We start from the raw sequence: 15,207 nt of genomic DNA on the forward strand, positions 1-15,207 counted from the left end.
AGTCATCTAAAGGGTCCCATAGTTCTCACATGCCTTCTCAGGTCCAGGAAAACCAGACACTGAGCCTTATTTCTTATCCCACTTTCACCCCGACCTGGGTGTGGAGAGGAGAGGAAAAGCATGCTCAGGCTGAAGTTTAAATAGAAACCTTTATTTACAAAAGCATCCAGACAGTCGGCAAGGCATCCAAAGCTCATTCCAACTGAGTCACCAACGTGGTTTCGATTCCTTGCAGTGTAAAGAATGACATCATCTTAAGTGACACTTAATATAAACGTGATTAACCCCAAATGTGTTCTCAGTGGTGTCGGTCAGTTCCTGAGAATTTACTGCTCTTGGAGTGACATTTCTTCTTTAAAACTCCGTATTTTCAAAGGAAGAGAAAAAGGGAGGAGGCAAAGAAAAACAAAACGCCGCCCTGTTTTTAATCACCTGCACTGGAGGTAAAAACCCCTGCCGCTTCATGGCAGGGCCAGATTTCAGCTAGCCTACAGGTTTGCACTTTGGAACAGAACCCACAGCCACCGCAGATAGAAAAGGGGCTGGACTGGCGTGTTGTCAACTGGCAACCCTCTGCGTGGTCCAGCTGCATCTACCCCAGAATAAAGCCAATTATCTGCCATGGTGCCCACTGCCTCTGACCCGACTTATGATGAACTGAGGACCACTGCCGACGGGCACAGTTGAGAGAGATTGTGTTCTAATACTAATGACAGTGGCACGGCTTTTTTATTTTTGGGAGACATGTTTCCTTAATATCACTCTGATCTTCATAAAATACACTTTTTATTTATATATCTTTGGATTCAGCAAAAAAAAAAAAAAAAAAGAAAAAAAAAAAAGTAGGTACTGGAAATGCCCCCACATTGTAAAAGCAGATGAAAAGAATGCTTCTGTACTGTTTGCCCCAGACACCAGGTCTACAGAGGTGCCAGGGAGGAGGGAAGGCGAGGTAGGCAGAAAGTGTACAAAGAGTGACCCAAAAAAGATTAAAGGGCAGTTCCGGTAACAACAGCAAATCATCCCAAAGGCTATTAAAAGGAAATTAGAATTTCGAACTGGCACCAATAAAAATCAGTAGAAAATATAAAAACATAATAAACTTTTTTTCCCCCATACAAAAAGGGGGTGCCAACCAGTTAATCTGGAGCTGGATTTTAAATGTCTTTCCAAGTCAGGAGGAGCACCACTGTGGCCTACACCTAAGCCAGGAAGGCTCAGCCCAGCCAGCTAAGATGTCACCTGAAAAGCTCAGCACACAGCAGAGCCTGGGACGACAGGGGGTCAATCGCAGGGCAAGCCCACCATGACCTAAGCACGCTGGAAGCAGGGGCTCTGGAAGTGTGAGCTTCATTCACAGAGGTCAGAGAGTCGTGCTCCCTTCCGGGAGATGGAAAATGACACCAGGGCTGGCAGAGACTTGAAAGCTACAGATGTTCTAATAACCTAATGTCATCTGACTGTTTGAACCTAAGAAACCCAAATAAAGGGCATTATACTTGGTTTCCCTACTCCAAACTGACTAGGACAGGTGCCAACCGGAGGCAGAGAGGTGGCGGGAGGAAGAAGGGGGCTGGCACGTGCTGAGGTGTCACTCTGACTCAGAGGCACTGGCAGGCAGGCCTGGTTCTGAGCTCGGCACCCTGATGCAGAGAGGTAGTGAGAGACCCCAGGAGCTGAACAGGAGAGCTGAGCAGACACCAGACCACACACAGCAAGGGCCCAAGGCCTTGGATCTAAATGTGGGGCTCAGGTCCTCGTAAGAGAAATCACTCCTAAAGTGACAAATGGGCTGCATACTCAAGTTTTCCAAAATTATTATCCTTTAATCTATGGACTGCTTAAAAAAACACAAGATTCTTTTTTAAATCAATTTGCTTCGGTTTTGTTTTTTAAACTCTTGGTGGTTTTTTTTTGTTTTTGTTTTTGTTTTAAAGCTCATTTCCCCATATCTATTCTTTTCCCGAAAATTAACAAAGTGCGTAGTTCTCTGGTAAAGAAATTTTCTTAAAAATTTAAATGCCTACATCTAAACAAATGATCACTTTAAAAAGCCTTTAGATTAAGAGATTAAGGAGTGAGGCCTGTAAAGCAAGGGGGAGCTGCAGGCTGCCCTGTCCCCCAGGCTGGACATTCCTGACATCTCCTCAGCCTGCAGCTTCACCGCACGGAGCTTACAGAAATCCACAATGTTAAATATTTAGTTTCACAAACGCTGTAAAAATGAGCTCCTGTGACCTTAAAAAAAAAAAAAAAAAGGTATGTACATATATTTTCACATAATACAATATTTTAAAAGATACTATTTACAAAAAGAAGTGTATTCACAGAAGCACCCCAGCTTCTGATTCAGAGTGTAGTACCTGGCCTTGGGTTTCACAAGTTTATTTCAAAGCATTATTGCTCTACCATATAGGCAAAGGGTGACGCCAGTACTTAAAAGAAACAACAAACAGACAAAAAATAATCCTGTTCTTGTCCTAACAGATTAGTGCAGACAAAAACCAGGAATGTGGTTCACCATTCCTCACGCCCTCAAGAATATTGCATTTCTCCGTGACTTCCTCAGTAAAGTGCACTTGGCTGCACATCCGGGTGGGAAAACTCAATATTACCATCTCATTTTCCCTCTGCAAAGCCATTTAACATCACTGACAAATCCTTGAGAATTATGGGGGATCAGGAGGACACCTAGGACAACAGACACTGGGGACGACACCTGTGAAGGACACGAGCATAGAAACACTGATGCACTGGACAGGAGAGCGACACAGAACTACTTGCTGACGACACACTCGAAGGCAGACTGAGCTCCTCGTCCAGTGCTGCAAGACAGAAACCCCAGCCATCGAGATTTACGTGAGGACTTTGGCTGGCGAGGCAGAAGGATGGGACACGAGAGAGTGGTGAGTACGAACACCACACTCTCCAGAATCACCTCCTCATGAGGCAGAACACCATGCCACACAGAGGCAGGGGGCATCAGGTAGACAGTGCGCTTCAGCTTGAGACCCAGTTCCGCTCAAATGACAGCACTTGGAACACCCTGGTGGTGGTCACGCTGGCCTTGTTTCCAAGCTGGATGCCCAGACAATGACGTTATGTCCCGATGATCCTGTGCAGTGTCATCTGTACAGTGATTTCCTTCTCGGTCCCACTAGGGAGATGTCAGCAGTATTTCTGTTAACAGAAAAACACAGGGTCAGCAGAGCAAAAAACCGCCCACTGTCTGTAACTCTGCCATGCACCGCTGGCTGTTAGACTCTTAGAATCCACTTCAACACATATCGAACGGCTCAGGACCTTCAAACCAAATGCTTTCAAAACACTGTAGTAGTTTGTGTAAGTTGTATATCCAGACCCCTGTTTAGATCTCCACAACACTGTTAGGGTTCTGGGTCTAAACAAAGAATAGACAGATGCTCATACCTGATCAGGACCCATGGGCATGCCAGACATGGGCATGGGGGTCATGGTCATCTGTCCCAAGTGACCACCGCTGCTGTTCATGTGCACCATGTTGTATGCTGCAGGGTTCCCCTGGGGGGCAAACTGCTGCTGGGGAAAAGAGCTGCAAAGAAAGGATAATGTGGCTTCCAAACCAATTCAGATCACAGGACACACAGACTGTCATAGTTTTATCAAATGTCCCTCTACCTAAGCAGAAAACACCAGAGAAAAACATCTTTGTTATTGCTGTTTGAGACAGTGTCTCTCTATGTACCTCTGATTGGTCTGGAGCTCCCTATGTAAGCCAGGCTGGCCTTGAACTCAAGAGAGCCTCCTGCCTTTGTCGCCCGAGTGCTGGGATTAAAGGCATGTGCCAACATGGCCAGCCTGAGAAAAACTTGACAGCCTGCCTTCTATTTTCACAACTTCAGTATGCTCACAGACATGGCACAATATAAAGCAACCTCAAAACAAGCCATATGCCTCCTGAGAGCCAAGCACGTGATTCCTCCACCCAGCAAGGAGGGGCTCCTGGCTCCAGTACTAGCGTGTAAAAGTGAGTCCCATACTTACCCGTTCCTGGCCAGGTTCCCTGATGGCCACCCCTTCATCTCTGAGGACTGATACATGGGTGCAGTCTGAGGGTGCTGCACCATAGCATTCTGGGAAGGCCCCATTCTTGATGACATCATTGCACTGGGAGGACTAGAGCCTCGACCAAAGGCAGGCTCTGGTGGTTGTCCCATTCCTTGAAGAAATGAACAAAAATCAGTGTTCAAATGCTGCATCCTTGGGCTCTCAGCATCCTAGAATCACCACATGGGGAGGAAAGAACAGGAAAGGCTACACGTAGCTGCTCTGTTGTTGCTTCTCACCAAGATGACAGTCATCATTTGTAAGGAAAATGCTGTCTAGAGCACAGTGGTGGGCAGGGCTGCCCTCTCACAACATCTGTGTCTAACACAGTCTATCCCAGAATCTCCCCAAAGGCCTGCTTAGTCACCTAGGGAAAAGAGATGGAGAAGCCCATATCTGGGATCTATCCTTTAGGCTAAAGTGTCCAGAGATAACACAGCATCCTTTGATGCTGGGACATGAAGAGCAGGCAAGAGGAAGGTTTATGTGATCTTTTTCAAATAAGGGGGGTGGGAGACTGCTGGGGCTAAAAACATGTCTAACTGTGAGAGAACACACACTCTCCATTACCGTAACACACTCCAGCTCCCTGCAGCTCTGCCAGTTTTCCTAGCAAACAAGATGGAGCGAACGGCATTTTGTTTTCACACACAACAGACCTAGTGAAGCTTGTGGCTTCAATGACATTACTTTGGGATAAACAATAATCTGCCAGATTTACCGTAATTTGTTGGATATGGAAACTGTTGCGGAGGGGCTTGTGGCATTGCTGAGCCTGCCAAAACCCCGTCCATGCTGGGGGAGGCGGTAACGTTGGGGGGAGGGCTGAAGGCCTGAGGCTGTGGCTGTGACATCATCATGGCCATCCTCTGCTGCTGCAGGTGATGGTTCATCAGCTCTCGTTTCTGCTGGGCAGCCATTTGGGCATTGAAGAAAGCCTGCTGGTAGCCAAGAGGTTAACACAATCAACTTCAGTTCATAGAGGGCCCTGCAATACATGACTATCAACCAGAAAGAACACTCACAAGTGTCTTCTTTGTATCTAGAGGGAAATCACAAAAATTGTTCTTTACACCCACGACTTCCAAATGCTGCCCAGCAAGTGTGTGCCCCAGGGTCAAAAGCACTTTCACATCCCCAAAGAGCACAGCGGTTATCTTACAGAGGCTCATCACAAAGGGAACCAGTTTGGGTGAGTTTACTGATGGTTTTAATGAAATAGCTCCTTCCCTCCAGCCCCTGATCACTAACAAGGCAGAATAAGACTGAAAGAGCAAGTACAGGGGCTGGAGACATGGCTCAGAACTGGCTGCTCTTCAGAGGTCCTGGGTTCAGTTCCCACACCCACGTGGTTGCTCAACTTTCTGTAACTCCAGGTCCAGGAGATCACACATCCTTTTGTGGTCTCCATGGGCCTCAAGCATGCACATGAATTATTTTAATAAGCATGGGCTAAGGACCTGCCTGGCAGGAGCCCAGCCTGGACTGGACCCTCCTGCTAGAAACAAACATACCTGGGGCTGCAGCATTGGTCTCATCACAGCACCACCAGTGGAGTTTTCCATTTTCATCTCAAGTGCCTGCCGGCTCTGATTTAAAAACTGAACAGAGTTATGTTAGTAGGATCAAGTGGAGCATGTTAGTGAGCCCCAATCGGCTTTACAAACTTTACCACCACCCAAAGATGGTCTCCCCAAACCCACAGAGCTAGGATGCCACATTTACACTGAATTGGTTTGTTTCCATTCTGCAGAAGGAAGATGGCTCAGCAGTGGAGAGCATGCACACCAAGAGGCCCAGGGCTCCTTCCCCGGCACCTAGATAGTGGCTCACGGTCACCACTACCTCTAGTTCTGGTGGACCCCACACCTCTGGCCTCTGCAGGCACATGTGTGTATAGGCATAAACTGCACAAATGCTATTAAAATACAGTAAACCTTAAAAAAAAGAAAGAAAAAATAAATTGGAGGCCAGTCAGGGCTCCATGGAGAAACCCTGTCGCAAAAGAAAAGACCGGGCGGCAGTATTCCACCAGGAACAACTGCAGCTTGAACAACACAGCAGCCAGAGCTCAACCAGCTCAGTCAGAGATCCTCCTGGGATGGGTCAGATGATCAAAGAAACAACCCTGACCTGATCAGATGATAGTGAGCATTTAATAGAAAGGAGTAATTAGATATAAACTAGTACCGTGCGCATGGGCACACAGCTTCCCTAGTTCTGAACCCACTTCAGAAGCAGCCACGACCTGGCTCTGGCTTACTGGGCTCTCCTCGGTAACTTACTGTCACCAGCACTACAGCTGCTACGTGTGGATGCTATGCACCGCTACGACTGCGCTTTAAAGCGACTGTGGATTAAGAAAAGCAAAGGGAAGAAATATTTAAAATATTTATTCTTATTTTGAATGTGTATGCATATGGGTTTGCACATAAGTGAAATTTTCCAGGTCAGAAGAGGGTGTGGCTCCCCTGGAACTGAAGTTAGACTGAGTTGCCCAACATAGGTGCCAGGAACTAAACCTAGGTCCTCCAAAAAAACAAATGTTCTTAACTGCTGAGCATGGCTCCAGCCCCAATGTACTAAAAGCTTTAAAAATTACCAAGAAGTGGTTTCCATTAAAATACTGAGTCAACAGGGGTGCTAGCACATGCCTGCAGTCCCTGTAGGAGAGGTTGAGGCAGGAAGATTATAGTTATCAAGATCTTGTCTTTAAAACAAAAAGCAGGTTGGAAATGCCTTCCAAGGGCCTACAAGACATGCTGTTCCTCCAGCTGTTCTGTTCTATGTGAAACAGCCCACTGTGCAGTCCTAAGTCACTCTGTAGATAGATCAAGCTGGCCCAATGGAACTCAGAGACCCATGCTTCTGCCTCCCAAGAGCTAGGATTAAAGGTGTGCGCTAAACAAGGCTCTAAGAATTAAATTGGCTTGCCTGGAAAGTACATTTACCCACTGAGCCATTTTGCCACTGCTAATGTTCTACCAAAGAGTACACAGAAAAACACTGAGTGTAATACACACTCCTTAGCAAGGAGCTGTCTGCACAAACAAAACCTTACAAGTGAAAGCAAAAGGAATCCCAGTTCCTTTAGTTAGCCAGGGCCATGGAGCACAGCCTGAAAGTCCCGAGAGCCTGGGCAAACACACGGCTAACTGGCTCACCTGCTGGCCCTGCAGCCTCTGCTGAAGCTGCATTCTCAGCTGCTTCGGGGTGCTTGTCCTTGGTCTCACGATGCTGGCTCTAGGATGCATGCCTTGGAGAGGAAAGCTGCCTTGCTGGCTTATCTGACTCATCATAGAGTTAAAAGATGGTGACTGTCCCTGAAGGTTAAAGCCTCCTTGCAGCGGAGGACCCTGAGCTGGGTACGTCTGTCCATACAGTGCAGCCTTCTGATCCATCATTACTGCTGCTTCCTGGCCTTGGAAAACATCCTGTTTGGACTCCAAAGCTTGTCCCTTAAACACCAAACAGAAGTGATGGTTAGCTGCATCTGAGAAATCACCAAAAGCAAAGGTTACAAAGAAAATCAGTAAATCAGTAAATCAGTATTTGTGAACACCAATGCCTCAGAACCCAGAGGCAAATCAGGGTCACTGCCTAAATCTGCACAGAAACAAGACACACCCTCTCTGGGGGAGCACAGTTCTTGCACACAGCAGACTCACACTCACACACACACACTCAGCCTTTAGCTACAATGCATTTAATACCTGAAGAAATACTACTGGCTCAAAACCAGGCTCTATACAGTAAGAACCACACATTTCTCAAACCAATCAAAGATAAATGAATATTGCAATGGGCAACAAACACATTCTCAGGTTGGTGTATTTCACCATGGCTTGGTAGAATTTGGGGCTTTGGTGACTACAAAGTTTTATGTGCATACTTGCTTTGTGTTGTTAGGTTGTTTTGTTTTGTTTGGAGTCTCTCTGTGTAGCCCTGTCTGTTAAGGAATTAACTCATTTTGTAGACCAGGTAGCCTCAAACTCTGAGATCTACTTGCCTAGCCTCCCCAAAAGTTGGTACTAAAGGTGTGCACCACAATGTCCAGCCTAGACATTTTTTTTCTGGGCTACTTTTGAACAGGTATGTTTTTGAGGCAAAAAACCTATCTCAATTATATAGCATCCAACCTCAACCCTTTTCCCCCAAATCTTTTCGGTTGTCCTGAACTCTAACCCCCACCCCTCCCACTCACAAGAATGAGTAAGTTCATATCAGAAGCATGGATAAAGGAGCTTCACACTGTGACTCTTATTCCTAGAACCAAGCTTCCTTCCCACTACAAGGACCTCTGGGAAAGCAGAGGACTCTCTAGCATGTGGAAAGGTGAAGACACGGTCAGATGAGAACACTGACAGGCTGAAGGGCATCCTAAGCATTGGGCAGTACACGGGATCAGAGAGGAGCCGTCTGTGACCATGAACTGAGTGCTCGCAGACGGAGCCTTCGGATGCTACAGTGGGGAATAATTTGACCAGGAGTCCACTCAGCTGTCAATCTTACGCCATTCATTCTTACTGGCAATGTAAGTAGGCTGAAGAAGCTGAGTGATGAGTTTTCTCCATGCTAGGACAAACTACGAATTCTGCAATATCCTTCTCGCCTATTCCTACCTTCTCGTCAGTCATTTATGGAGAATTAGTGTAGTATAAGTGTTATAAATGACTTTAATGTACTTCCGCTCTTTGACTTAAGTCTGTGTACTCCTGTGTGGGTTCAGAACTCACTACCCCGTTCAGAACGGGGACCACCAAGACTCAGAAGGACGGGGGAGATGGAGGATGCTCTGGTTGAAATGTAATAATGAATGTAGGTAATTACATTCGCTGGTTTCCAAACATTATCAGTAAAAGAAAATCAAACTGACAAATTATGGGCTGTCCAGGTGGCTCCACAAGTAAAAGCACCTGCTGCCGCACCCAACAACCTGAGTTCAATCCCTGCTCCCACACAGTGGAATAAGATTTCTAAAAATCGTCCTGACTCCAGGGGTGAGCTCTACACCACCATGACACCAAACAGCTCAGCCTGAGCCATCACACCAGAGGATCCTGAACACACTTACACACCAACAAAATCAAAACCACATTGGAAACTATGGGTGGCCGACAGACACAAGGTAATCAAACTTGCACAGTACAGTAAGAGACTGTAATCTCTCTGCCTATCACATTAATAAATAATCACGCTGTTATTTGTGTGGTCATCTGCCTAAGCCACACATGGTGCTAACAGAGGAAAAACTGAAACTACTCATCCAGAAGAAGAGCGAGTGCCATTTCCCTTTCTGAGACAAGGTCCGGATGTGATGGACCAAGCTACTCATTACAAGGCCAAAGTAAGTTCACTCCTGTTTTCTGTAAAACTTGGGTTGACCATGTCTTGACCCGTTTTCTGGAATTTGACATGTTCTACACTCTATACCCTAACCTTTACCCTAATAAAATGCTCTGCCAAATAATTTTGAATGTTCTGCCAAGTTCCTACGGAACAAAAAACCCTTGAAAACCCCCTAGACAAAGTTTTGAGGCTCACATAAACCCCACCTTCTCCTATGTCTAATGCTATTTTCTCAAACCCTGCTTTAGAGAAATTGCCCAGTCTGGAAGAAAATAAAGCTTGCTTAATTTGACCAAAGACTTAAGTAATGGTCCTTACTCTCCTTTGGTGGAATGAACATATGCTGCCCTGCCCTTAAGTCCTAGAATCCTGTGTCTTTCTGACTTCCAGAGCAGGTGGGACACCAGACACATATAATCCCGGGTCAATCTTGGCTTTTCACCTTTCTCCTAGGGCAGAAAGAGACAGCATCCACCTAAGATGAGACTGCAGCTGCAGATCCCACAAAGGCTGAGGGACAGCCTGATACTCAGAGTGAGGATCGCAGGATGAGACCTTGATAGCTGACAATGATGGTGACTGTCACTGTCACCCTTATAAACATGCGCACACAGTCCTGGGTGTGTTCACGTGTATCCAGGAGTTACTAACAATACCCCTTTGCTACTCACAGAGGATTTTAAGGCTGCTTTTATATATTCTTTCCATTTGTCAGAACGTGTGTTTGTTGTTGTTTGGGTTTTTGAGGTAGGGTTTTGCTATATAACTCTGGATGGGTTGGAGCTTGCTATAAACACTAGGCTTGCCTTGAACTCACACACAATCCAGCAGCTTCTGACTCCCAGAGCGCTGTTACAGATAGCAGCACCCTACATGTGGTGACTCACTCATCAGAGGCCTAGACCCAGCAAGTGGGAAGAGGAATGTCAGAGCAAACGCAGCATTATCTTCAGCAACAGGATAAGCTGTCACTCAGACAGACAGATACACACAGAGACAGACAGACAACAAACACAAACACAACAAGCACAGACAGACACAGACACACACACCCCACAAATCCAACTGCTCTTCCATGTCAGGGTAACTGGCACCTCTGAAGCTGGATATGGGAACTGCCCAGGGTTTCCCCAGATGCCTTTGAAAACGTGGAGCTCCACGTTTAGGAATGCTGGCTGCTCTTACAGAGCACCCACATCTGACAACTGCCTGTAGCTCCATGTTTAAGAGATCCAAAGCCCTCTTCTAACTTCCACAGCATGCTCGTGGCAGTATGTCTAGTTCCCTAGCACGCAGGCCTACCCTTGGGTTATTGCTGGGCAGGGAGCTGGACACTGTCCAATACAATGTGAACAGAAGTAACCATCTAAAACATTTCTTCTGGCGTGTCTGAAGACAGCTACAGTGTACTTATATATAATAAATAAATCTTTTTTTTTAAATTTCAAAAGTATCTGTGATGCTGAACGTGGTGGCACACCCTTTTAATTCCCCACTGGAGAGGCAAGGCAGGTGAATCTGAATTCAGGGCTAGCCTAGTCTACAGAGTTCCAAGATAGCCAGAAGGTTACACAAAGAAAAGCTGTCTTTCTTGAAAAACAAAATAAAATTGTGAAAGTGTATTTTCATGAGATTAGTATACAGGTAGGCAAGAGACGACAGTGCTCTGATTTGCTGCTGTAAACCTCGTTTACACACGGCCTGTCCCCCCCCTCTCCGGCATACCTGGCACACCTAACAATTTAGCTATGAACTGAAGACTGAGTTATGAAAGTAGCACTTGGTAGGGCTAAGAAAGTGCTCCTGATGAGGACCCAGGTTCAGTTCCCAGAACCCACATTTGAGTTCTGAACCAGCTTTAAATCCAGCCCCAAGTGAACCAATACCCTCTTCTAACATCTAGAGATACCAAGCACACATGCTATACATGAGTGTGTGTGTGTGTGTGTGTGTGTGTGTGTGTAAGTAAAGCACTCAAATAATATAGTCAAATTAATAAATCTAAAATTTTTTTAAATTAGGTAATTATCATTTCATTAGGACTGGAGAAATGGATGCTCTTCTAGAGAACTAGGGTCTGTTCCTAGAATTCATATGGTGGCTCTCAGCTGTCTGTAACTTCAGTCCCAAAGAACCTAAACCCCTCTGAAGGCCTCTGTAGGCACTACAACACACATAGTGCACAGATGTACATATAGGCAAATACACAAAAACATAAAATAATATATCTAAAATAAAGTTAAACTAAAAACGTAAGTAAGCAGCATTCTTTAAACTGGTGGTTTCATTAAGATGTTTTCTTTGGCTGTAGTAAAATAAGGTACAAATACTCTCACAAGTAACATAAAGGTACACAGTCTTGTTTTAAGCTGTGTCTGTCCCCACGAACATACTGACTACTCACTGCCACGCCTTGCCGTTCCCCTGCTAACTGCAACTCACCTGATTCACAAGTTCAGGAATCCCCAGGGCCCTGTCAATCTCCTCCAAGCCTGTGGCATCTGTGTTGCTCAGGAGAGTGTGAAGTTGGTCCAGCAGAGCTCTCTCATCACTCTGGCCTTCGGGATTAGAAGGTGGCCCAAGCAGATCGTCCAGAGAATTTCTAAGAAGAGGCCTAGGGAGAGACTTGAGTCAGCTGCTGGGTTGGAGTTGATGAAGACCTATATTCAACACCCAGGACAACAAAAAAAAAAAAAAAAAAAAAAAAAAAAAAAAAAACCAAACACTGTTCTTCTGTTGGTGTTGGGTTTGTTTAGGCTTTTGTTTTCTGAGAGAGTCTTGCTTTGTAACTTAGTCTATTAGTCTAGCCTTAAACTCCCAGCACCAATCTCTCCTGTTGCGTGCTAAATGCTGAGAGTTATATTCTGCCCACACTGATGCTGAAGTGAAAGTATGTTTCAGCTGACCTGTGGCCTCTGCATAAACACAGAATTTTTAAAAAGGGCAGGGATGTTTCTCAGTGGTAGTTGATTAAAAGATAAAATTCAGAGCTGGAGAGATGACTCAGTGGTTAAGAGCACCGACTGCTCTTCCAGTGGTACTGAGTTCAAATCCCAGCAACCACATGGTGCTCACAACCATCTGTAATGAGATCTGATGCCCTCTTCTGGTGTGTCCGAAGATAGCTATTGTACTTATATGTAATAAATAAATAAATCCTTTATATATATAAAAAAAGATAATATGTAGAATAAACTCCCAGTCTTCTTTTGTTTAAAAAAAAAAAAAAGATAGTGTAACAGTTCACCAATTCACTCCCATCCATCCTACTGAAATGTTGTAGAAGACTTTATTCAAAAAGTTAATCTTTAGGGGATGAGGTCATGGCTTAGCAGTTATGGGTTCAGTTCCCAGCACCCACAAGAAGGCTCAACATGTAACTCCAGTCACGGGCGATCTGACGCCCTCCTCTGGCCTCCATGGACACATGATACATAGACAAGAAGGCAAACACTCCTGCACATTTTTAATTTTTACTTTTTTTCCAAAAAAAAAAAAAAAAGTGAGGAACAGTATCTGAGTACCACTTATAAACCATGAGAACACGTCTTTCCAAACTGCAACTAATGCTTACATCTCCTAGGGAGATCACTGTTAAGAGGCCTTTTTGGAAGTCCTGAAGGCTGAACTGTAGTTCTGCCTCCTCTCCCCCTTCTCACTGCCCCAGCAGATGACAAACACAAAAGTCTCCCATGTGCTTCCAGAGTTGTTCCTGCTCAGACTCTTAAGTCCAATGTAAGCCTTCCCACATCACAGAATAAAACCCTACCGATTCTGAGATCTGTGAGGACCTTGTTCCACAGACAGCATGCCCTCTGGCCAGGAAGCCGGTTGGTTTGCTGGCACTGCTGGGCTATAGGGACTGACCCCCATTCCCATGGGAATCTCACCAGTTCCTGGGGGAGCAAAACAAAAGTTTCAGCCAAGGTGGTGGTGCACACCTTTAATCCCAGCACTCACAAGGCAGAGGCAGGTGATCTGAGTTCAAGGCCAGCCTGGTCTACAGAGTGAGTTCAAGGTTAGCCAAGACTACAAAGAGAAACTTGGTATTCAACCCCACCATATGCCATGCCCGAAAGAAACAATTTTCATTTTTTATTGAAAGGGACAGCCTACTCATTTGAAGCATCTGCTGCTGCTGCTGCTGCTGCTGCTGCTGCAATGTTGGTCTTGAGCCTGGTAGTCTATTAGAACGAAGTGGCAAGGTGGGCACTGAGCCCGCCACGGCAGGTCTTGGTAAGGCAGCACTGTAGTCTCCTCCAGCTCTTCCCAGGGGACTCGAAGGCAGAGGCTCCATTCTGCTGGCCCTTGAGTTAGCCAAAGTCCAGTCACCTGAGGAAGAAGTTGGATTCACAGGAATGTTTCTGTTTGGTCCGCCTAAAATAGGTAAAGCTCAAAGTCTTACCCGACACATACACAAAAGCCCTTCTCGCACTAGGAGGAACGTTATATACTACCATAGCTGGAACTGTCATCCTGAGAGTGGGGCCGGCTAAAGACAAAGACAGTATCTAGAAGCCTCTACTCCCAAACAGTTGTTACAGGTTAGAAAGGTGGCCTGAACCAAGAGATATTGAAGAGGCACCATGGAAGGAATAATATATTAATAATATACTAATAATAAATTAAAATATAAAGTTGTTACTTGATTTCAATGTTTTAAGTGTTTTTGGTATTTTAAATGTAGTTCAAGGAAACGATTACACTTAGACATCACCTACCCATATTGGCACCGTAACTCTCCTGACCATCCACCATTCTTGGATTCCCAGCCAGTGCGGGCTGTTTTGGTAACACAGGGAAAGCATTGACATTCTTCACTGGTGGACCTGAGCCAGCAGACACAGGGCTATCTAGAGACACTGCTCGGTTATATGGAGGACGTACAGACTGCACAGGCTGTGGACTTCGCAAACCTGTTGAAAACACAGAAGCTTACCGCATTAGTATGCTGACTCAATATTTAAATAATCAAGAAACAAACACTACTAAGCCCCACACAAAGTCTTTCTCATAAAAACAAACACTGCCATTTTCTCTTACAAAATAAATATGTCAAAAGAAAAGAAAGAGAGAAAAGCCCAAATTCCAAATAAAATACAAACAGTAATCTGTATGTTGGCCAAAGTGCTAGCATTCGGCTATAGCCCAATATGGCCATGTCCGACGTTTACCTCAGAATGCCAAGGCACAGACTGAGCACGGAGGCTCCCTAGACCATGCTGAACATGCACACTACTCTGGATGCGGATCCCTGGCACCACAAAGGAGGGAGGAAGATGGAAAGAGAAAATGAAGCGATGTATTTAATTCCTAGAGAGTCTTCCATGTATGTACTTATGAAGTATAATCTCTACCTACAATTTTACAATAAAGATTAAAAAGCTAAGCTGCCTTCTAATCAAATACGAAATAAATTTATTTCTTCTCAACCTCTTTGACTTATGTGACTAGTCAGTTTAGGAAACAACTGAAAATAATGAGACCCTGTTGCAAAAAGAAAAGGAAAGGAAAAGCCAGTAACTTCTAGGCTTTGTGATCATGCCTTAGTTCCAGAGCTCAGGAGGCAGAGGCAGATGTATCTCTGTGAGTTCAAGGCCAGGGTTATCCTTTCTCAAAAGAATGGGAAGGGTCTGATGAAAAAGATAAAAAGAAACAAAAGGCTGGAGAGATGGCTCAGTGGTTAAGAGCATTGACTACAGAGGTCCAGAGTTCAATTCCCAGCAACCATATGGTGGCTCACAACCATCTGTAATGGGACCTGATGCCCTC

At 45.2% G+C, this 15,207-nt stretch overlaps 1 protein-coding gene across 3 annotated transcripts in view; it reads right to left on the reverse strand.

Moving 5' to 3' along the window:
* Positions 1–135: 135 nt before the first annotated feature.
* Positions 136–15,207, reverse strand: part of NCOA3 (nuclear receptor coactivator 3) — a 74,918-nt gene continuing 59,846 nt past the window's right edge. For 2 of the 3 annotated variants that reach the window (XM_080924837.1, XM_080924838.1), the window contains 10 exons: positions 14,157–14,351; positions 13,552–13,767; positions 13,205–13,331; positions 11,878–12,049; positions 7,251–7,544; positions 5,601–5,687; positions 4,808–5,027; positions 4,024–4,198; positions 3,430–3,571; positions 136–3,180 (listed from right to left, as the gene is read on the reverse strand). In XM_080924837.1, coding sequence (XP_080780963.1) covers positions 3,169–3,180; positions 3,430–3,571; positions 4,024–4,198; positions 4,808–5,027; positions 5,601–5,687; positions 7,251–7,544; positions 11,878–12,049; positions 13,205–13,331; positions 13,552–13,767; positions 14,157–14,351 — 1,640 coding nt within the window. In that variant the 3' untranslated portion in view covers positions 136–3,168. The remainder of the gene's footprint in view (positions 3,181–3,429; positions 3,572–4,023; positions 4,199–4,807; positions 5,028–5,600; positions 5,688–7,250; positions 7,545–11,877; positions 12,050–13,204; positions 13,332–13,551; positions 13,768–14,156; positions 14,352–15,207) is intronic. The other variant, XM_080924839.1, reaches the window with a different exon arrangement.

This window comes from Micromys minutus (genome assembly GCF_963924665.1).
Source record: "Micromys minutus genome assembly, chromosome: 11".
NCBI classification, from domain to species: Eukaryota; Metazoa; Chordata; class Mammalia; order Rodentia; family Muridae; genus Micromys; species Micromys minutus.